This window comes from Notolepis coatsorum, assembly GCF_963971535.1.
Source record: "Notolepis coatsorum genome assembly, chromosome: 13".
In the NCBI taxonomy this organism is placed as follows: domain Eukaryota; kingdom Metazoa; phylum Chordata; class Actinopteri; order Aulopiformes; family Paralepididae; genus Notolepis; species Notolepis coatsorum.
In genome coordinates, this window is record NC_140177.1 from 45,104,594 (window position 1) to 45,128,843 (window position 24,250).

The 24,250-nt window shown below is 41.4% G+C and overlaps 1 protein-coding gene across 1 annotated transcript in view; it reads right to left on the bottom strand.

Annotated features, from left to right (window-relative positions):
• rc3h1b (ring finger and CCCH-type domains 1b) overlaps window positions 1-24,250 on the bottom strand; it is an 85,333-nt gene that overhangs the window by 47,857 nt on the left and 13,226 nt on the right. Inside the window, exon 2 of the mRNA XM_084326774.1 lies at window positions 22,971-23,091. Coding sequence (XP_084182900.1) covers window positions 22,971-23,091 — 121 coding nt within the window. The remainder of the gene's footprint in view (window positions 1-22,970; window positions 23,092-24,250) is intronic.

Genomic DNA, 24,250 nt, shown 5'->3' on the forward strand with positions numbered 1-24,250 from the left:
CTTGCTTGCAAGGATTCATCTAAAGAGGTCAAGTACATGGGAACATTCAGAGACCATCTCCGGGAACTCCATTTGTACTTCCACAACAGTGCCAATCCAACAGCAGCACTGAAGTCAGCAGCCACTGTCCTTGGCATCACAGACTTGAAAATCAAGCCGTGCTGGACGACAGACTTTCAAGCTCATGTTTTGCCCCACCTTGCACGGCTGTCCAAGGTGTTCCAGAAAGCAGACGTCATGTTCTGCACATTAAAGAGCAGGAATTGTACAGATGCATTTACATTTAAGATAATTCTGTCAGATACATCCCATATGGTTTATTTTGTTTGTTTAGGTTCCTGTCACAATCACAGCATGGAGGAGCATCATGAAGGCAGGGGACACCCCACCCCCTGAGTAATTCCTATCCTGCTGTCACAATCACAGAATGGAGGAGCATCATGAAGGCAGGGGACACCCCACCCCCTGAGTCATTCCTATCCTGCTGTCACAATCACAGCATGGAGCATCATGAAGGCAGGGGACACCCCACCCCCTGAGTCATTCCTATCCTGCTGTCACAATCACAGCATGGAGGAGCATCATGAAGGCAGGGGACACCCCACCCATGGGTCATTCCTATCCTGCTTTCATCAAGACCTTGATGACCCAGATGGAGGAGGAGCAGGAGAGGGTGGGAAGCACATGAATGGTCTCAGGAGGATATGTGGACCGTAAATGTATACCATTTTGTATATGGTAGAATTAGGGCTGACCCCCATTAGTCGATTAGTCGACTAATCGGTCGAAAGGAGCCGTAGTCGACTGCCAACCTCTTAGTCACCCATCTAATGAACACACTAGACTAGACAAATATCAAGATGTATCCATCAGTGGACCAATTGCATGCTTTTGCAGAGGACAAGAAGTCTTCAGTCGACTCCTTCAGACATTAAGCACCCCCACAGCCCAAATGGAAAAATTTTATTAAAAAAGAAATATATATATTTTTTTCTTTTTTTTTGTCGACTGATGGTAGACTAACGGCAAATGTTGGCCAATCATAGTCGACTATCCAAATCCTTAGTCGGGGACAGCCCTATTAGGTATATATGGAATTACTTTTCCTTATTTTGCTGAAAGATGAATGATAGTATCTATCACTGCAGGTCCTCAAACCCTGCATCACCAGCTTGGAATGCAATCTTCCAGAATCTCCACATTCTTGGAGTCTTCAGTGTCCTGGGGCCACATGCAGCCGGATGATGAGGCCAACATTGCTCACCTGCAGGCCCTCACCAGGAAATTCTTCCCTGAACAGGATGTCACATAGAGCCATATGAAATCCGTTTTATTATTTTCCAAATTCCATTTTATTTGTTCCCAAATTCCATTTTTTCCGTTTTAATATTTCAGAATTCTGTATTTTGCTTTTTATGCTCATTTTACCATCAGAAATAGTGTCTAATAAGTGGGAATGAATAAATGTCCACAATTGAATAAGATATAACAGTCCATTTAATGTTTTTAAGTGCTGCAACTCAGAAATACAGTTCAATTTTACACAATATTTTTCAATTAATATTGTGACAATAAAAATACATATTTCAAGTGTAAACAATAGATACAGCTAGCTAATACTGACATTATCACAATGACTGTCAGTAACCTAGCTATATCTATTATATTGTGATGAAATATAGTAATGCATAATTTAGGCACCTTTAGTTTAGTTTATTTCGATTATAAAGGACAGTGTATAATGACAATCGTTTGCATTAAACAAATGGATGGGTGCACTAGATTTAGCAAGAAGCTATCATTTCCATCTATAGTCTTATGTACTGTAACGTTTCATAGCTATTTACGTTTATTTAGATTATAAAGGGCAGTGTATAATGACAATCGTTTGCATTAAACAAATGGATGAGTGCACCAGATTTAGCAAGAAGCTATCATTTCCATCTATAGTCCTATGTACTGTAACGTTTCATAGCTATTTAAGTTTATTTAGATTATAAAGGGCAGTGTATAACGACAATAGTTTGCATTAAACAAATGGATGAGTGCACCAGATTTAGCAAGAAGCTATCATTTCCATCTATAGTCCTATGTTGTACTGTAACGTTTCATAGCTATTTAAGTTTATTTAGATTATAAAGGGCAGTGTATAATGACAATCGTTTGCATTAAACAAATGGATGGGTGCACCAGATTTAGCTAGAACTTCTAGAAGCTATCATTTCCATCTATAGTCCTATAACGTTACATAGCTATTTAAGTGTATTTAGTTTATAAAGGACAGTGTGTAATGACAATCGTTTGCATTAAACAAATGGATGGGTGCACTAGATTTAGCTAGAAGCTATCATGTCCTAACGTTATAGCTATTTAATCACAATAGTGTCGCAAGTGTTTTTGCGGGTCCAGTCCACGGAACGTTGACAGAATTAGCAAAACACCTTATCACCGGAGGCATAAAAGTCATTAGGATACTGTTCTGCTCTGAATTGAGGGCTTATTGTGGATTTTTTTAGCTTCTTGACGATGTTAACACTGAAGCAGCCAGACGCTTGAGCACCGCTGTGTTGTGTGTAACACGCTGTAGCGTCCCCGCCTCCCCGGTCGCGTGTGCACCAAACGTTCCACCCAAAAACGAAATTTCAGTCCAGATTAGGCCAAATTCTGCAATATTCCACGTTTTGCAGTTGATTCCATTTTTATTGGTTAATTCCGCGATTCCGTCCGCGATTCCGTGAACGCGGATTTCATATGGCTCTAATGTCACAGTTGCCCAAGAGTGGATGTCAACATGTGCCATCCGGAGCATTGAAGGTTATACTCACCTCCTGTGATCCTGTAAAAGAAGTTTGATAATACTTACCCCAGGAGCATTCAAGGTTATACTTGGCTCCCATAAGATTATTTGATAATACGTACCTATAAATAATGTGTTTTGTAAACATGACTCAGACATGTATGTATTCTCTGTATTTGTTCTAAAAATGATCTTTGCAGGGATGTGATTTCTCTGGAAAGCAGGATTTCATGTGAATATGGGCATAATTCTTACTTTATTTTTAATGGTTCTGTATTTCTACTCTTTTCTGTCCTGGTAGGACAAAGGAACAAGCAGACATCATGCAACAGTTGGCCAGTGAGGGTGGGCAGACATCTACCCTGGTTTGGGTCTTCTGGCTGACTTCTAAGCAATGGGCAGGTAAGTGATTTTCAACCATACAAGAAAGCACCATGTGTACATTTTCTCTCCCTTCTAAATGGTTGTATTCAAAATGGTTATGCAAGTTTGTTTCTATTTCAGGTCAAAACTGACCTAAGAAAGGAGCTGAAAGGAGAACACCTGGCCGCAAGCCTCAGAATAACAAGAAATGGACCTGCCCCTGAAGCATACCCATACAGACGAGCAAGGACAATGAAATGTTCCAACAGGGAATGCCAACTGGGCAAATAGGCACATGACAAAAGGCTAAGGAGAACAACTCTGGAACAAAAACAGTTTTGATCTTTTGAATGAATTCCATTATGTAAATAGTTAATTTTATTTTATTTTGACATATTCAAAAAAGCAGAATTAAAGTCTGTTTTGATCTTTAATGTATTTTGAAAATGGAAACTGTATTCCAATATGTAATTTTATTTTATTTATGTTGACATTATAGATACTATAGTTATTTATTTTGAGTACCGGTAGTTTGCAATAAATAGCTATTCATAAACTTGTTTGACTAGCTTATTAGTGAAGTTGCCTGTCACCACCCACCATCACACATAATGCTGAACCTGTGGGAAACACCATCTTTGCTTATTCAGGTTTAAGGTAAAGCAACCAAATAAAGAGCCTTCCTGTGTTTGCTCTTGAATCAATCCCTTTACTCAACACATGTGACGTCTGCAGGGCTGTACGCTAAGCTTTTTCACTAGGGGCACACTTGCCCCTAAATGAGAAATTTAGGGGCAAACATTTTTTTTAGGGGAACATTTTTAAATAACAATTTTACCATTATTAAAAAAATATGTTCCTCCTGCCTCATTACTGTGGTCCTTTTATTTAACATTTAAGTGCGTTTGTTTTCAGGTTTGTATCTTTTATAATGAACCAACTGAGAAAGTGTGTAAATCACTAATAGAACAAAAACAACAAACTGTGTGTGTGTGTGTGTGTGTGCGCGCGCGCGCTTGTGTAGTGCTCCTTGAATGAGATCACCACAACACACACACACCATTGCATTAATCAGGAGGACAAGAAACTCTGCATACATTTGTTTCACAATGAAAAGTGCTTTAGAAATCAAATGAATTATTATTGTAAATAACCCCATGAAAGGTTTATTATTTGTATGGGTAATTACCTGCTTCATATTTGTGATGTTACTGGTTTCAGTGTGTGCCTAAAGTGATCAATGTGTTGGGCCGTTTATAGAGATCTATGCCAATTAATGTTTATGTATATCCGGGACTTTTTTTAATAAGAATTGAGAGGTATTTGTATATGTGACCTTTATTTTGAAAACAGTGTTGCGACGCAACCTTATTTACATTTGCGCTTTTGACAGTGAAATGTTCAGTCCAACTTAGCTCGAAGGAAAGACTAATCAAAAAGGTTTAATTGACCCGTATGAGGCTCTTACGGTAGGACTTTGATTGTTTGATTGTTGACAATTATTAGTATTATCTTATTTGCATATTGTCTCATTATTAGATAGATAAGATAGGTTGATATTTTATAAATTTAAGTAGACAGTATTTCACGTCCTAATAGTGGGCTACTACTACTCACCTAATGCATGGCTGAACCTGAACGTTAGAAGTGTCCGTGTCCCCGTCAATCAATCATCACATCATCACGTCAATCATCATCATCTTATCATCTCTCCACATCGGACGTGGTTGTCATAAGATGGACTGATATCCACTCTGTTGTTCTTGCAGAGCAAAATTTGCGTCTTAAATTTATTGAAAGGAGGTGCTTCTTTGGCGATGCAATAGCCCATATTGAAAGGAAGAGAGGCCACATTCAGTTTCGTTTTGCTAGGAATTATGGGATTTTGTGTTGGATGTATAGACTACGCAGATAGGGACATGGTCTTTAATCGCACGATAGACTACAAGTACCAAGTATATAGCGTGACCCAGATTCACTCCACACGCAAATCTTTTTTTTCACTCAGGCTATCGGTGATCGCAGTAAGTTCATTCATTGCCGACAGATTCCTTCATAGCACCACGACATTGTGTCGCACTGTACAGCCTTGGTTGTAGGCTAATGTTTTTTTTTTTTATTTATCCAATTTGTATGGATTAATTTAGGAGTGAAATGCGAATAAAGGGTTGAAATCACAACTCGCAACGTTGCTCCCAAATAATATTTCCAACTCGCAACGGCCAAATTAAGGGGCAATTTGCGACGATCTCGTCGCAGTGTACAGCCCTGGTCTGGGATTCTCCAGTCTTTGCCAAAAAAAACATGCATGTGGGATTCCACCCAAGATCATGCAATTCCCCTGATGTCAGTTGACTGTTCTGAACTATTCACATTGAATGTGTAATAAAGTATAACATAAGAGGAAGTGCCTGCCAAGTACATAAGGAACAGTGATGATATATGATGCACTAGGGGTAAATAAGCGATAAGTGAGACAGACAGACGGAGAGAGAAGGAGAGAGAGAAGAGGAGAGGAGAAGAGAAGAGAAGAGAAGAGAAGAGAAGAGAAGAGAAGAGAAGAGAAGAGAAGAGAGAGAGAGAGAGAGAGAGAGAGAGAGAGAGAGAGAGAGAGAGAGAGAGAGAGAGAGAGAGAGAGAGAGAGAGAGAGAGAGAGAGCACTTGTGTCTATGCATGTGTGGATAACTTCTATAAGTTGCTGCTGTAATAGGTAGTCAGCATACATTACTCTTTATATAGGGGTGGAAAGGTTCACATCACAGTTTTGGGTTGAATAAGGTTAAAGACAAAAATAAATACAATTGCCAATTCCAAAAGTACGATTTGCTTAAGAAATACAAAAAAACAGGTCTGTTATAAATTATTTGTCCGTTCTAGGTGGCGTGTCTGTAACACCAATTACATTTTATCTCACTCCAGTGCAGTGTCAGTCCAGCAGTCTCAGTCAGGTAACTTAGCTCTGTAGGTCCATTCTGCTGTAGGCCTTGCGAGTGTAGGCCTATAGTGGGTGTGATTAGAGATGTTCCGATACAAATTTTTCCTTCCCGATCCGATTCCGATACCTAAGCTTTGGGTATCGGCCGATACGGATACTGATCCGATACCAGTGCATATATTAAAAAGAAAAATTATATTATATAAATTATTTAAAATAAAAAAAATCTTTTTACAGCTACAGATGTTTTATATATACTGTTTTTTAGTAATAACTACAAAGTAATGGTATTTATTCAACAACAGTTGATTGTATAGATTAGTATCATTAATTGACAACTATGCTCAATGAGTTCACCCACGGAACTGTTGTTGGTGTTGGGACATTGGTACCGCACGGACGTTATACGCTGTTGCACTTGCTACCCAGTCTGCTCCGGTTCAGTTAGCTAGTAGCAGAGGCTCTGACTAGTAGTATGTTGTGATTTTTGATGCAAAATAAATATTCAACATTCTCTTTTGAGACTCCACCTCAGACTCTTATCCTTTGGCACTAAAAGCGAAACAGTGTCGGGCGGCCGGGTAGCGCAGCGGACTAAGCGCCTGTCTACCACCACAGAGACAGTGGGATCGAATCCAGCTGTGGTGCCTCCGGCTTGGCCGACCGTCCATACTAACACAATTGGCAGTGTTAGCGGGTGGGAAGCCGGCGAGGGTGGGTCCTGGTCGTTGTAAAAACAACGACTCCTACAGATCGGTCGGGGCGCCTGCACAGCAAGGTCGGGTCCTGGGAGAGGTAGTGTGACCTTCCACACGTTACACTCCCCCAGTGAGAGTCTGCGCTGCCAGGTGAAAAGAAGTGGGGATTGGCTACACATGTGTCAGAGGAAGCATGAGAGTCTCCGCCCTCCCAGACCGACGGTAGGGGGCAGAGCATGCAACAACCAGGTAGGGGATTGGGAATTGGCATAACGACTAACATTGGGATGGGAGAAAAATGGAAAAAGAAAGGGGGGAAAAAAGAAGAAAAGAAAGAAGAAAAAAGCTCTTCAGCTAATGCTAACACCAGCAAGCAAACACATCAGAGCTCCCCGTCACACTGCTCTGACGGGACGGTGGCATTTAAGAAAGTATCTGCTGTTAAAATGACAAACAGCATTGACACTTTAATTCACAGTCGATTAAAAACACATTTGTTTTATAATGCTCACTCTCAGCAGGAGGATACTGCACGTGTTGTTGATAAATTACGTCATATGAGATCGGAGCATAGATTTGACGTGTACTCACCGATAGTGATACCAGCATTTTAGACTGTATCGGAGGCATTTCCGATACTGGTATTGGTATCGGAACAACTCTAGGTGTGATGGACAATTATTTGACAGCTCTGCTTTGTATGTATTCAAGACAGGAATTACCTTGTTGCTGAAGTGACTAGAGGGAATATTAACATTGTGGTCGCTCAAGCATTTATGCATTGAAATAACAACAAGCACAACTGCACTGTGGGATGTGCATAGTTCTCTATAAAAACAACCTGAAGGCTTTGGTTATGGATTTTGCCACGTCTGAATGAGTGGGGAGAGGCCGTTTAAATGCTTTGGGGAGAAGGAGTTGGTCTTGCCTCCCAAATCTCTCCTGTAGTGATGCCGACTGGCCCATCTATCTATCTACAGAGGTGTGGACTCGAGTCACAGATTTAAATAGCAGATGCACGATTTCATGCAGCAAAGGCCATACATTTAATGTGTGGGGCTATTTCTTCTTAGAATTTATCTAAAAATACGAGACGCCTTCAGGAGGGATCTGGTAGCTCAGCAGATGACAGTGATTGATTGGTTAGGCTGACCGTGGGTAATACATTAAAGCAGCAAGCAGAAAAAGTATTTTTTCCAGACGAGAAAGGCTTGTAGGCAAAAAGCCCAACCACTCCTAAACAACTGGGGATGTGTGAGGAATAACTGTAAGCATTTTAGAAGCTACAGTATCTACGTCTACATATCCAATGCTACTGTTTGTTAAGCTCAGCTGTTGAATTTAGCCCTGTGTGTTTGCATGACATGGCACCCATCAAAACGTGTGCAGTCATTGTTTGTGCGCTCCAGTTACAATTACTTAACCTCTTAATCCCGAGGGGTCCAGTACCGGACACACAATGACATCACGCCATAAATCCATCTCTACAGAATGTATGAATTAATGTTGCGTTTTTCCCCTCAAATGTAGCCAAGAGTAAAGACCCTAACCCTGTCAAAACAGCAGCAAGTGTATATTTTCAGCAATACGTTTGTTTACCAATGGTTTAAAGTGTTATTAGTGAAATATGAGTTATAGAAATCTAGTCGGAAAAAGACGAGAATAGACCCGTTTCTTGTTTATAAACATACCGTGGTCGAGCCAATCAGCAATACCAAAGGAGTCACGTGACTAAGCCTCCTCGGACCTGCTGCACCAAATGAAGTACAACGGGGCTCTATGGAGAAACCATGACACTCCCTGACCAAAAAGTTGTTTCAAACGAAAACGGCTGGATGTCATTTTGCCAAAATCAGCATGGCTGCGAGTGTGAGTCTTTCATGTTTTACACGCCTAGCTTTGGCATGGATCGATTGTTTAGATCGCTAGCATGGCTAACAAATGCAAATATATTGTAGTCCGCCCCGTTGTTCTGACCAGGATTACGTTCCTTTTTGCCGCCTTGATGCGCACGCACACTAGGGCTGGGCGATATGACGATATTATATAAATATCGGGTACAGTTCATTAACGATACACTTTTTAAATGTATCGTGGATATCGTGATGTTTTGCCCAAGAGGCTTGTGTTGCGTCAATCTGGTCCACACGTTGACACTTTTGAACAGCGCCGCCCCACACACACTACTGCATCAAAAGTTACTACTTATGATAACAAAGGCATTCGTTTTGTGGCATTGACGTTATATAGTTACACTTTCAATAACATCAGCGTATTTACATAGCAACGACCGAGGTCGACCTAGATATAGCAAGCATTAGCCGTTCATATCTCAGCCCGTGCTGACTCCGTTGTGCCCATTCTGCGGTCTGTTAATAACGTTTTCAATCAGACAGATGTATGGAAATGCTTTTATTATAACATCCGTTACAGTAAAATCATTATGCCTCCAGTCGTTTAGTCATTCTGCAGAGCTAAAAGGTAAAAGTCGGCCGCGGCAAGCTACCGCTGCCATTGTTGTTTTCATTGAGCTCTCCAATAGCGGAAGTAAAAAATTAATACGCGCTTGCCGATTGGTGCTAAGAACAGCAGGGCGGGTGCAAGCGATGTGACGTAATTGGCAGACGCGACTGTCAATCAAACTGATTCTGTTTGCCGACTGAATGAATATAAACGTTATTGCAGCATAGGTACAATACAGTACAGCTCAATACAACAACAGTCAACAGTGGACTGGAGGATGCAGACCAGAGAAAGACTTTCGTCTTGTTTACATCAGGGTCCCCCATTTTCAATTCATCATATTTCGTATCTAAATCATATAATATCTCATTGCTAAATATATGCAATATATAATCTAATAATCCAATAATCTAAATCTAATATATAATATAAAAATGCTAAATGCATGGGTATTTTATTTTGTCTTTAATGTTAGCTTGCAAACTCAAATACTGTCTTGGTAAGCCTCATAATGAATTGTTTGGGGGAAAAAAAGAAAAACATCGTGATGCGTATCGTGTATCGCCGAAAGGTCAGAAAATATCGTGATATCATATTTAGGCCATATCGCCCAGCCCTAACGCACACTGAGTCTGACGTGGACGAGCAACACATCTATAGATGCAAGGAAATGACGCCGCAATTTTGTTTGTAGTCCTATGAGGAGAGGAGACCCAGGCTCATGCCAGCCTAGGGCTGGGCGATATGACGATATTATATAAATATCGGGTACAGTTCATTAACGATACACTTTTTAAACGTATCGTGGATATCGTGATGTTTTGCCCAAGAGGATTGTGTCGAGTCAATCTGGTCCACACGTTGAAACTTTTGAACAGCGCCGCCCCACACACACACTACTGCATCAAAGTTACTACTTATGATAACAAAGGCATTCGTTTTGTGGCATTAACGTTATATAGTTACATGTTCAATAACATCAGCGTATTTACATAGCAACGTCCGAGGTCGACCTAGATATAGCAAGCATTAGTCGTTCATATCTCAGCCCGTGCTGACTCAGTTGTGCCCATTCTGCGGTCTGTTAATAAAGTTTTCAATCAGACAGATGTATGGAAAGGCTTTTATTATAACATCCGTTGCAGTAAAATCATTATGCCTCCAGTCGTTTAGTCATCCTGCGTAGCTAAAAGCTAAACGTCGGCCGCGGGGAGCTACTGCTACCATTGTTGTTGTCATTGAGCTCTCCAATGGCGGAAGTAAAAAATTAATACGCGCTTGCCGATTGGTGCTAAGAACAGCAGGGCGGGTGCAAGCGGTGTGACGTAATTGGCAGACTCGACTGTCAATCAAAATGATTCCATTTGCCGTCTGAATGAATGAAAACGTTATTAACAGATTGCAGCATGGGTACAATACAGTACAGCTCAATACAACAACAGTGGACTGGAGGATGCAGACCAGAGAAAGACTTTAGTCTTGTTTACATCAGGGTCCCCCATTTTCAATTAATCATATTTCATATCTAAATCATATAATATCTCATTGCTAAATATATGCAATATATAATCTAATAATCCAATAATCTAAATCTAATATATAATATAAAAATGCTAAATGCATGGGTATTTTATTTTGTCTTTAATGTTAGCTTGCAAACTCAAATACTGTCTTGGTAAGCCTCATAATGAATTGTTTGGGGAAAAAAAGAAAAACATCGTGATGCGTATCGTGTATCGCCGAAAGGTCAGAAAATATCGTGATATCATATTTAGGCCATATCGCCCAGCCCGCAGCCAGCCCCTGTCAATCATCTGACTTCTGGATTGACTTTTTTATTTCTCTTATTTTTTGCGATTATCTTCCACAAACCTGAACGTTATTGCCATAAAACAGAACAGTTAGTTTCTCTACCTTTCTGTGAACGTCTAGCAAAAAACAGCGTTGCAATATGATGAAAAATGGGTGGAGAAATGTACATTATAAAGAAGTAACTACTTACAGTAGATTTCATTCATGGTTTGTGAATCACGCCTGGTGATACTAAATCCAAATTGAACTCAGCCATTGGAATGGGGAGATTTGGCCATAGATGTGCGATAATGTAATTTATAGGCCCGATATTCTATAATCATCATTCAAATTGCATGTGTCCGGATGGCAGATTTCAGTACCGTCTCTACACAATCTCCTGTTTAATCATCTTCCCTTTATTAATTTGCTTAGATGGCAATTTTTCATGTCTGGTAATTTTTAGCATGGTGTTATTTAGTGATGCACGATATATCGGCCGCCGATATAATATCGGCCGCCGATATAATATCGGCCGCCGATATACATTTTTTTCTTTTCTTTTCTTTTTATAAACAACATATGTATGTTTATTTTGCAGCAATTCTTTGTCGTTGCCGCCATCTTTAGTGTTACATCCCCTCACACTCCAGTTCCCAGGCTGCAGCTGCTTTGAAAGCAAAGTAAACCGGCTTCTCTGCTGGCTGTGGCTCCAGGGGAGTTGAACAGTTCTGGCTCTGCTAGTTTCTTTTCTATCTTTTGGCGCTTTTTTGGTCGACAAACCACCGCACATGTGATCAGGAATTGGATTAATCTTTTTGCAGAACATCTGATGTGAGGTAAGGACTATTTGACCAGTATTGGGTTAATCAGATGTTTTTTTCTCAGCCATCTGTCATCTGTGTGTGTGTGAGTTTGGCAATCGAAGCTTCGGGGCCGAGCTTCGATTTTAATTCGAAGCTTCGAATAATTTTTTTTATTTATTAATTCATTTTTATTTTTATTTTTTTTAATCTTATGTTGTGGGACTTGTATAGCACTTTGGTAAACTTTGTTGTTTTTAAATGTGCTCTATAAATAACTGACGCAGCCAACACGGCTGTGTGATTTAATTCAAGGTGGATCGCTGTTGTTGTTTGAACAACTTCAGATTTCATGGGAACTACCAATCCCCCAAATCAAGAATGTTTAAGATGAATGAAATAAGATTTTGATTATTTGAAATATGGCATGTGTAGACTAAACTATGCACAGAATTATGTCTACAAGGTCCGGATTCTACATGGTCCGGCAATGTAGACCTTGTAGACTCCACTACAGACCACTTATCAGTGAATGTTCATGCATTTTTAAGAAGGGCTACTTCCACAAAAAAACAAAGAACTCACCAAAACATCTCAGTAGCACCTTATCTAAATGTTCTATTTCATATATGGAGATTCATATTTATTTATGTATTGCATTCATATTTATTTATGTATTGCATGCATTTCTACATTTTATTTCCTATTTTATTTATTCATCCCAGTATCTTTCTTTCTTATGTGTGGAATTCTACAAGGCATTTACATTCACATTTACATTTAGTCATTTAGCTGACGCTTTTATCCAAAGCGACTTACAAGTTCTGTACGACAGGTCATCAGGAAGGATACAACTCTATCAGCTGAGTAACAATATTCATCAAAGTGTTGCGTGTTACAGTGTAGGTTAGTTTATTAGGACAAGTGCATGACAGTAAGGTTAGTTAGGGTTAGATTTTTTTTATTTTATTTATTTTATTTCAGATAATGGTTGAAGAAGTGAGTCTTTAGTCGACGGCGAAAGATTGGACGGGATTCGGCTGTCCTAACTGGGGTGGGTAGTTCATTCCACCATTGTGGGGCAAGGACTGAGAATAGGCGTGTAGGTGGTGTATGTGTTTGAGGATGATATCCTTCAAACCAGGGCTGGGCGATATGGAAAAAAATCATATCGCGATAACGATATGATAATTTTATTTTATTTCTCGATATCGATAATTATCGAATTGTTATATAAGTATAAAAAAAATTAAAAAAAAAAAAAAAACATTTTTCTTTTTTAACAACAGATGTATGTTTATTTTGCAGCAATTCTTTGTCATTGCCGCCATCTTTAGTGTTACATCCCCTCACACTCCAGTTCTCAGGCTGCAGCTGGTTTAAAAGCTAAAGTAAACCGGCTTCTCTGCTGGCTGTGGCTCCAGAGGAGTTGAACAGTTCTGGCTCTGCTAGTTTATTTTCGATCTTTTGGCGCTTTTTTGGTGGACAAACCACCGCACATGTGCACTGTGACTCGTGACTGGAGTCTAGTTCTGCTAGCACACATAGCCTACTGTGTACAGACGGTTTCAAAATGTATTTTAAATTAGAAAGCAAACAAAATAAATGGACAAGAGAAAAAGAAATCTGAATTTGGTCAGTATTGTCATTTGGACAAGCAAAGCCATTACTTTAAGTTGCAGGCAAGAAAGACAATTCTGTCCACTGTCTCTAGTTTTAAAACTGCCCTGTTGCAGGTAAAAAAAAAAAAAAAAAAAACGATTTTTCGATTTTTTTTTTAATTTTGATATTCGATATCGATTATTAAAATATATCGCGATATTTATCGTTATCGTTATATCGCCCAGCCCTACTTCAAACAGGCAATAGTGATGATATAATTTGGGCAGTGCTGAGCTGGGTTCCTTTCCTCCAGTGTATTTGTCCCCCGGCCCCACCCAATGGCCCCATGCACACACACACAGAAGTTTTTTTAAACTTCGATATTTTTTTTAATGTTCGAAGCTTGTGCCATCGAAACGAAGCTTCGAAGTATTTAAGACAGCCCTAGTGTGTGTATGACGTTAGCGCTGACCAGGTCATGGATAATAGATTTTTCTAGCGTGCATAAGTACACATACTATCGATAATCTAGCGTTTATTTGAAAACTATTCATAAATCAGCCGAAAAATTACGTGTTTTGTGTATTCCACTTATTATCGTGGAATTTCTCTGGAATTACTAGAACTCTCCAAAACTATACTTGTATTCAAAACGGTATAAAAACGGAAATGTACCAATGAAAAAACAATCCGTTTCATACATGTTGACTGCAAGCAAGTCATTGATAAGCGAGGGGTGTTTTAGACCCATAGGCTATAGCCATAATTTAAGATATAGTTTAAGCGTTCGCAAATTTCCCCGGCCTCCCATTGACTTCCTTATTGGCACGCTAGCCCTGTTATGGTCAAAGGGGCTTGGCTCTGAATGTGTTAATAGGCGGCCGAGAATAGTCAGTCGTCCCAGTGGTCTCCCTCCTACAACAATTTGACCCGACTCCCACTGCCATGCCTCCCACCCACAAAGCAGGCAACTCCTTGGATCTCATATTTTCCCGTAACTCCAGCATCATTAACACCACGGTAACTCCCCTACATGTATCTGATCATTCCTTCATATCCTTCTCACTAACTCTCATGCTTAACCGAAAGGTCTTCACCCCAACTCAAACCGTCTCACTCAGACGCAACCTGCCCTCCATATCCCCCTCCACCCTCTCCTCTGACATAATATCCGCTCTACCTTTGAGTGACACCTTCTCTGCTCTCCCCACAGAGATGGCAACCTCCACTCTCCTCTCAGCCCTTGCAACCTCCTTCGACAAGCTCTGTCCCCTCTAAGGCTGAGCCCGAACCCTGTTTTTAGGGTTCGAACGTTCGCCAGGGTTTATCGAACGAACGTTCGTTTTTTTTAAATTTGTTAATAAAAGTTTTTTTTTATAATTTTTTTTCTTCATTTTTTTAATAATTTTTTTTTTTTATTATTGTATTATTATAGATCCTACGGAGGGCGGCATTGCATAGTCTATTGGTGAAAAACATGTTGTTTACAGTGGTGGCTGTTCATGTAAACATGTAATTAAACAAAGCACTCAGAAGAAAATAAACAAGCTACTGAATCAAAGTATGATAAACAATAGCCCTTGCAGTCACGTAAGGGGCTAGATAAACAAATGCATTCGTTTTGTGGCATTAACCGAACGTTATATAGTTAGTGTTACACGTTCAATAACAGGTATTCACTCTTGGTCGACGGGGAGGGGAGCCGGGAGGAGAGGCGCACGCCTCGGCTCAACAGACCCGTCTACCTCGGAACGGCCGGGCTCCCAACACGCCTGCCGCCCGTCCGCCCTACCACCGTTCCGAGGTAGACGGTGGACGGGTCTGTCCACCGTGCGCCTGCTGTTGTTTCCAACGCAACCACCTCCCGCCATGAAGCTCGCGCTCCGTGGCCGAAAAAGGATGGTATATCATTAATGATCCTTCTGCAGGTTCACCTACGGAAACCTTGTTACCGATTACTTCCTCGGCGGGGAGCTAACTACGGCTCCCCGGTAAGTCTGTTGAGGCTTGCCGATTGGTGGTAACAGCAGAGGCGGGTGCAAGCGGTGTGACGTAATTGGCAGAATCGCCTGTCAATCAAAATAGAGCTCTGGTTGAGAAATAGTATCCCGCTGCAGCCCGGCAGACCATACTGGTTGAGCCGAGCGCCTCGCATTCACATCACCTCAACCCCGTGCGCATCATTTTTTTTTTTTTCACCGAACGTTCTAACCTATTAATTAAAGTCCGAATGTCAGCGTAACGAACGAACGTTCGGGCTCAGCCTTAGTCCCCTCGTTGAGAAACCTGCCCGCCGTTCCCCACCCAGTCCATGGCTGACGGATGCAGTGAGACAGGTCCTGAGAGCGGCTGAGAGGAAGTATAGAAAGTCACGCCTCACTGCTGACATCGACACATATCACAACCTCTTGTTAACATTCTCCAAAACCATTACTAATGCCAAAGCTTCTTTCTTTCACCATAGGATCGAGGCCTCTGCCAAGAATCTTCACAAACTGCATGCTACTATGTCCTCCCTCCTCACTCCCCCCCCCACCCCCTCCTCCCTCATCTTTTTCTGCCGAAGACTTTGCGATCTTCTTTGAGGAAAAAGTGGAGAACATCCGCAGCTCCTTCTCCCAACCCCCACCCATTCCAAACGCTGAATCGAGAACCTCATCCTTCACTCTGTCATCTTTCTCTCCCATTACAGAAGCCGAGACCCTGACACTGGTAACGTCGAACCGTCCGACTACATGCCAGCTGGACCAGCTACCCTCCCCACTCCTCCAGACCATAGCACCGGACATCCTCCCATTCCTAACTGCAACCATCAACTCCTCACTCAACTCGGGGGTGGTCCCCACCTCCCTAAAACAAGCCAGAGTGACGCCCCTCATAAAAAAATAAAAACCCTGAACCCCACCGTCATAGCCAACTATCGTCCCGTCTCTCTTCTCTCCTTCCTTTCTAAAACACTTGAACGTGCTGTATCCAACCAACTTACTGCTTATCTCTTACAGAATGACCTCCTAGACCCCAATCAGTCTGGCTTCCGGACTGGCCACTCCACAGAAACGGCCCTCATTGCGGTCACAGAGGCACTTCACTTAGCAAAAGGCCTCTCCTCTGTCCCGATTCTCCTAGATCTATCTGCAGCCTTCGACATAGTCAACCATCAGATCCTCCATGCGGCCCTCGCAGGAATGAGAGTGGCTGGATCTGCGCTGACATGGCTGACATCATACCTCAACGACCGCTCCTACCAAGTGTCATGGAGAGGGACTCTGTCCCCCAGGGCTCGGTCCTAGGACCCCTTCTCTTCTCCCTCTACACTAAATCACTGGGTAACATTATCACGTCTCATGGCTTCTCATATCATTGTTATGCCGATGATACTCAACTCTTCCTCTCCTTCCCTCCCTCAGATATCCACGTCTCTGAGCGGATCTCGGCCTGTCTGTCCGACATCTCCACCTGGATGACGACCAACCACCTCAAACTGAACCTAAGCAAAACAGAATTGCTCCACCTGCCGGCCCCCTGACCGACCTCTCCATCACAGTCGAGAATGCAGCTGTGACCGCGTCGCCGACCGCCAAGAACCTTGGTGTTGTCCTCGACGACCAGTTGAACTTCTCTGCTCACATCGCAGCGACAACCAGAACCTGCAGATTCCTCCTGAGCAACGTCAGAAGGATACGCCCCTTCCTGACAAAAGAAGCCACCCAACTCCTCGTCCAATCAACAGTCATCTCCCGCCTCGACTACTGCAACGCACTGCTAGCTGGCCTCCCGGCCACTGCCACCAAGCCTCTTCAACTAATTCAAAACGCAGCGGCCCGCCTGATCTCAAACCTACCGAAGTCGGCCCATGTCACCCCAATTCTTAGGGACCTGCACTGGCTCCCCATTGCTGCACGTATCCGCTTAAAGGCCCTCGACCTAGCATACCATGCGGCAAAGGGAACCGCTCCCGCCTACCTCCGGTCAATGGTCTCTAACTACACACCCTCAAGACCCCTACGCTCTGCATCTTCTGGCCGCCTCAGACCTACTCCTATCCAAGCTCCCAGAGGGTCATCAAAGAGAAGCCGCCTATTCTCAGTCCTTGCCCCACAATGGTGGAATGAACTACCCATCCCAGTTAGGACAGCCGAATCCCGTCCAATCTTTCGCCGTCGACTAAAGACTCACTTCTTCAACCATTATCTGAAATGATTATATATTATATATAAAAAAAAAAAAAAAAAAAAATCTAACCCTGACTAACCTTACTGTCATGCACTTGTCCTAATAAACTAACCTACACTGTAACACGCAACACTTTGATGAACATTGTTACTCAGCTGATAGAGTTGTACCCTTCTTGCTGTCTTGTCGCACAGAACTTGTAAGTCGCTTTGGATAAAAGCGTCAGCTAAATGACTAAATGTAAATGTAAAAGTGAGCAAATTGTATTTCAAGCCATCCGGTAGGGCTGTGCGATAAAGCAATATATTTTAATAATCTATATCGATCGAAAAATATCAATTAAAAATATTGAGATTGACTGAGCGGCACAGGAGGTCCTTTGTCCCCACAGCCAGTGTTAATTTTGGCAGCTATTTTCATTTTAGTTTTAGTCTTAGTCATGTGTCAAGTGCTCCTTTTTCGTTCATCATATTTAGTCATCTGCATTTATTTTTCGTTTAGTCAGTTTTAGTCAACTAAATGTCTGAGCATTTTAGTCTTAGTCAGTGTTAGTCTCGATTTTGTCTTTTTTGTTTTTGTCTAGATTTAGTCGCAGAAAACTGATGATTTTTGTCTAGTTTTTGCTAATGGAAAAAAGGCTTTTTATATTTTTATATTGTAAATAATGCAATTCTATTTATTAAGTATAGTCTAGCCCAAACCCCATCAGCTGATTCACAATAAGTTCAGTAGAAGGCTAGAAGCCCAATAGTAACCAAACATTCCTTGAAATGGTCAATAGATTCAGAAATAGTCAGACATGGAATGGAACATATTCCGATTTAAATTGCGTTTAATTTTTTTACCAACAATGGAACATTAGGATAGTGTAAATACACAGTACACACTGATTGCAATTCTTACTGGTACCTACTGTACAAATTTCACCCACATTCCCTTTGAGTCGTACTGTAGATCGCTGACGTCACTTTAAATGGCGGCCCCCATCAGAGCATTCGGCTAATAACATTAGCTTAGCGACCCTGCCACCGCACTTCTATGTGCATAAAGTGTGGTAACAAAATATCACAGCCCCTAAGACTGGGAGCGTTCTAACTCTACTGAGCATGTACCCAACATTATATGAAAAATAAAGTCATTGCGACGTTTTAGTGCACTTCAAGCGCTAAAGGGATTCATAACTTATAGCGGGGTCAATCTCAGTGTTAGTACTCGTCTGTTTCTTTTCTTTTCATACCAACATTACCTTTTTAAGTGAACGTGGTCTTGTCCTTGTTGTATCCATGTGTAATGTTGATAGTAGTCTGGGATATAGGTCCCGACTCCCAGCCTATTAGCTATTAGCTCTTCTGGCAGCCTAGCCATCCTCTCAGCCTCCGTCGTCTTAAATGCTATGTTATTTTGGTAGAACTGTTCGGCTGCCGCAGGAGTGTTGAGAGAGTAGCAGATTCCGTTCATGGTTATTGGTATAAGCTGTAGTCACGAGAGACCCGGGACACGGTTTTTAGCCTCACGTATGTTATGTAGCTTGGCTTTTAGCCATAAACGCTGCTGAGCTTAACACTTTAAGTGCCGAAAACGTGTTTAGGCGTCCTTCCCCGCCATGCTCAAGTTGCCGAGGACGCCGTAACTCGTCTTTAATATCAATATTTCAAAAATCTGTGATCGGAATCATATTTTCCATCCGCAGCCTTCACACACAGTTCTGAGCTCCTCTCAATCCTCTAGTGGTTCAAGAGCGCCATCTGGTGGCCGATCGGCAGAAGCGCCAAACAGGAAGTTATGTGGATGAAGTGCTGATCACCCATATTACTTCCGGGCACTCGCTATAGGTCCCGGGACTCCATATTGATACACTGGACATCGATCGGTTGCAAATAACTCGATAAACAACATGATTTGGACGTATATAGTATTATACAACCTGGAAATGGACCGGGTATTTCGACATCCCATAATGGAAAACTGTCTACCCCACACTGATCGCCCAACGGCCCGCGGAGACTGGGGTGAGTTTTAGCGTGTAATATTACCGTGTTCGACACTAACTGCTATGATGAACATTTTACCCACATTAGATGAATGGTATAACGCTGCCCACGGAATTATAAACGCCCCCTCGCCCATCCGGTCAACATCAGATGACGTGTAGTAACTTCCAGAAGTCAGTCCAGTTGGATTTTTTTATATCGCGCCGATTGCCATCAAACTGTATTTGATCATCAATATAATGCATTTGGGGCTATAAATCACGTTCTGGAGAAAGCTGCAGAAAGAGATGAAAACATACTTATACTTTAGATCATATTTTAGTATGAATATGTGAATGAAAAAGTTTAACGTTCATACACCCTGAACAATACATATAGGACATTGAATGGGCCCTAATAATGGCAATTTAGCAATAGAATTTAAAAAGTTATAGCCCTGCAAAGAAGGGGAACTTCTCTATAGACAAATAGAGCTGGCAAAGGATGGTATATCATGAATTTAGCCTTAGGCAATCGGTGTTAACTCGGAAACGGAAATGGGAAATGCTGAAATAATAACGTGACTTATTCTAAAAGTTATAATTATTTTGTCTCATCTTGTTTTAGTCAACATAAATTAAGGGAGAATTCGTCATGGTTTTTGTAAACTACATTTTTGTGTGCTCAGTTGTGGTCAACGATATGTAATTAACTATTTAGTCGCGTTGGCGTCACGTGGTCTTCAATAACGTGACGTCACGTCTCGTTGTCGTCATGAAAAAAACCTTCGTTGACGAACATCTTTCGTCATCAATTTAGTCAACAGAATTAACACTGCCCACAGCCATCAGACTGTACAACAGCGTAATATAGTGCGGGGGACCTGACCTCTGACACACACACCTGTTTTTACACCTGTTTTTATACACCGTTTTATACACCGGCTTTTATCTAATCACGCTCCTATTAATATTGATGGATATGATTTAATTGAATTTTATCATGTGCTTATTTTTAATTCATGATGCAGATATAATGTGTAATAACTGAATGAGAACGGTCAATGTCTGTATACTGTGTGAGCTGCGAGATACCCTGAATTTTATCTATCTATCCATCTATCTAACGTGTGGGAGGCCGCACTACCTCTCACCAGATCCTACCTTCGCTGAGCAGGCGCCCCGACCGAACTGTAGGGGTCGCTGTCCACAACACCCAGGACCCACCCACGGCTCCCCTCCCCCTAACTCAGCCAAACGAGTTAGTATAGCGATCAGCCCGAGCCAAGGCAATGCTGACTCTCCGGGAGTCGAGACCGCAGCCTCTTGCATTGGTGACGAGCACAATCTCCGCTACGCCACCTGACCGCCCGAACCATAGTTTTTAATCATGCAAATATTTTTCTCCTAAAAAATTTTTCTGGTTCAGTACTGTCGTTTTTTTTTTACTTTAGGCACATAGTGCACATTTGCGCATATAAACGTAGCGCATATGCGCATATTGCTGCGGTTATTAAGAGTAGTAGTACCAACTTACTGGTCACGGGAGGTTTCAATAACGTTTAGATCAGCGGTTCTCAAACTACGGGTTGTGACCCAAATTGGTGGTCGCGGGTAGGTGACTAAGCGCATTGGCAAAAAAACAAAAAAGATCAAGCGAAAATCTGCGAGCCCAACTCAGATCGAGTTTTCCACCTGGGCGCTGTGTGTATTTGCCATGTCTCGCCCCTGCATCCACGGCGGCACAGTATTTCAATACACATCTCATACATCCTGCGCAGGTATAATCACTGAGGCCACGTCTGGTCTTTTGTGAGTCAGAGGAGCGCAAAGTGCTGCGACGTGCATGCATGACAGCCCTGCGCAGGTATATCGTCTGGTATTTTGCGAGTCAATGTGTACTCAGATATTTGTGATCGACACTACACTGTCTCGTAACTAAAGCACTTCCAGGGGAAGGGGGACTTTCCAGGCCAAGCATATAAAGCTGATTTGATTCATTTAACCTGGACACTCGCAATGGATAGGTTTGTTGTCAGAAGCGGCGCGTCACGTGCGTGTGTTCCAAATGCTGGCAAGAGAAAGGCAGAATTTAGTAGTAGCGATACGAACACTAGTATGAAACGGAGTAAAAGAAGTTATGATCCTAAATACTTGGCATATGGATTTACTTGGACTGGCCAAGAATATGACCCGAGACCCAGGGCTCGAAATTGCGACCGAATTGGTCGCATATGCGACCGAAATTGTATCTGTGCAAACTCAAAATATAATTGGGAGCATTCGTGCGAGTGCAAATAATTGTTCTGGTGTGTTCAGCGTCACTACATACACTTGGTTCGAAAACGTTGTATTATGAAATAAAACGGGTGAGTGCGAGTCACCCAACTCGTTCTTTTTTGCATGATTGATTCATTTCCTGATAATGTATGACGGTGAGCCCTCCTCATCATCGACTACTACTAGACTGTGTTGTTGTTGTTGTGTCTGTTCACGCGTGACTTTCGAATTATTGTAAATACAACATAGTACTGTGATATTCTGATATATATCACATTGATATATATTTTTCGTGTAAAATAAATAAAACAAATTAAAAAAATGTAAATAAATAAGAAAGCGGAGGTTCGAACCCATTCATTAAGATTTGAATGCCAACGTAACGAACGAAGGTCCGTACGTTCGGGCTCAGCCCTATTTCCTTATCAACTATGCCCCAAAACTGTGGAACAAACTACCCCAAAACATCAGGGAAGCCAACTCGCTAGACATCTTCAAAAGACAGCTTAAAACCCATCTCTTTGCTCAGGCATTTCAATGACTTACCTGCACTACTTTTCTATGCTAATTTTATCTTATTTTACAGTGCCTATCAAATTCATGTGTCGGTTATCACACTTTTTACTTCTTACTGATGACTATTTTTAAACTGAATCATTTTAAACTATTTTTCACACTTTTTACTGTAACCTTGCTATTTACATTTTTTACTGTTGTATGTCCGTTCTATTTTATAATTTAGACTATTTTTAAACTTAATAATTTTAAACTACTTTATTATTTGTATTACTGAATAGAGAGCCTATTAGGATGCTAGATCCTAATGTGAAACACTGTGATTTACCATACCCTGCTATGCTCACCCATGCCTGTATTTTTACTGTTGTGAAGCACTTTGAACTGCAACCTCTGTATGAAAAGTGCTATACAAATAAAGTTATTATTATTATTATATTATTATTATTGGCCAAATTAAGTATTCTGTGTTAGTAATTTAGCAGTGACATCAAATAGGAAAGGAAATGTATTATATGAAAGAGATCGAAAGAGTGAACTGGCCTCTCTAAAACAGACTTTGTATTGAAAATGTGGGTACCTCTGGTGTTGCTGAGAGGTTTGAGGTAGAGGGCCAGCTCCTCTACACACTGCCTGGCCTCCTCATAGTGCTGGGAGTCCTCTGGACAGCTGATCAGAGACACTGGCTGGGCCTTGGGAACCTGCAGAACAACACAGATTGGATTACAATTATGTCGATATGGAATATTATGTAAGCAAAGGTTTTGGTCAATTCAAGCCTCAATGACAATGGTGGTCAACTAGGGCCCGATGTTTCCTCTTCTATATATATAATATATACAGAATCTTAGAATCTGGGTAACATATCAGACACAAACATCCACATTTTTGCCATTGTGATTTGGTGGAGAAATTGTTAATATGGATTGGAGGGTTCGAAAAACCCTGACGAAGTTCGAATTCCAAAAACAGGCTTCGGGGACAGCCTTAAATTGAGTGTATGCTTGTCTATACAAGTCCATAAGAAATCCATGTGGGTTTGTTGTGGAACAATTAAGCCAAAACGTTGACAGGGGAAACCATGGGGGAAAATGCTACGAACCCTGGAGGTGAATTTAGCACTTACCGGTACGTATGTTTACTTTGCACACACAAATTATGGGTAAATGGTACAAAAGAATGCAGCAAAAATATAAAAAGACAATTCTGAAAGTTCTGGGGAATTAACCAGTAGATATCATGGAGCCGTTATGAAGGAACACTGCTACAAAAAAGACACATCACAAAATTCCTGGCTTGCTCAATGTGGTAGCAGAAACAAAACGATTGCAAAACTACATGAAAGAGTGCACCCATTGGTAAATGTTGAAGAGCTTGATATTCACATTAGTGCTGCTGACCCGAATGCTTCCAAGCGAAGTGTAAATTATTATAATTTTTTTCTTCTACGTTCTACAATTTTTTCTCCGTCTACTTTTTCTCCCCATTTTCTATTTTTCTCCCTTGCCCAATTTCGTATTGTCCAATTATACCCCTCCCCTGTCTCGAACGTTGTTAGGCCATGCCTCCCACTGGTCGGCTGCAATGTGGACGAAGCCTTGCATCACGTATCCCCTCCGGTACACGAGGCAGCCGTCGCATCTTTTCCCTTTATTTATTGTTTTTGATAAAAAAAAAAAAAAAAAAAAAATATATATAAAAAATTGTTTTATTCAAATATATATATTATATAATCATACTTGTAGTTGTATTATCTGCGAGACATCGCCACCACGCAACAAGTCAAAATGCTCGCTATATGCAACCAGCTCCACTGTCTGTGTGTACTCGAGTAGCCTCCAGCTACGGCCAGGATTCTCC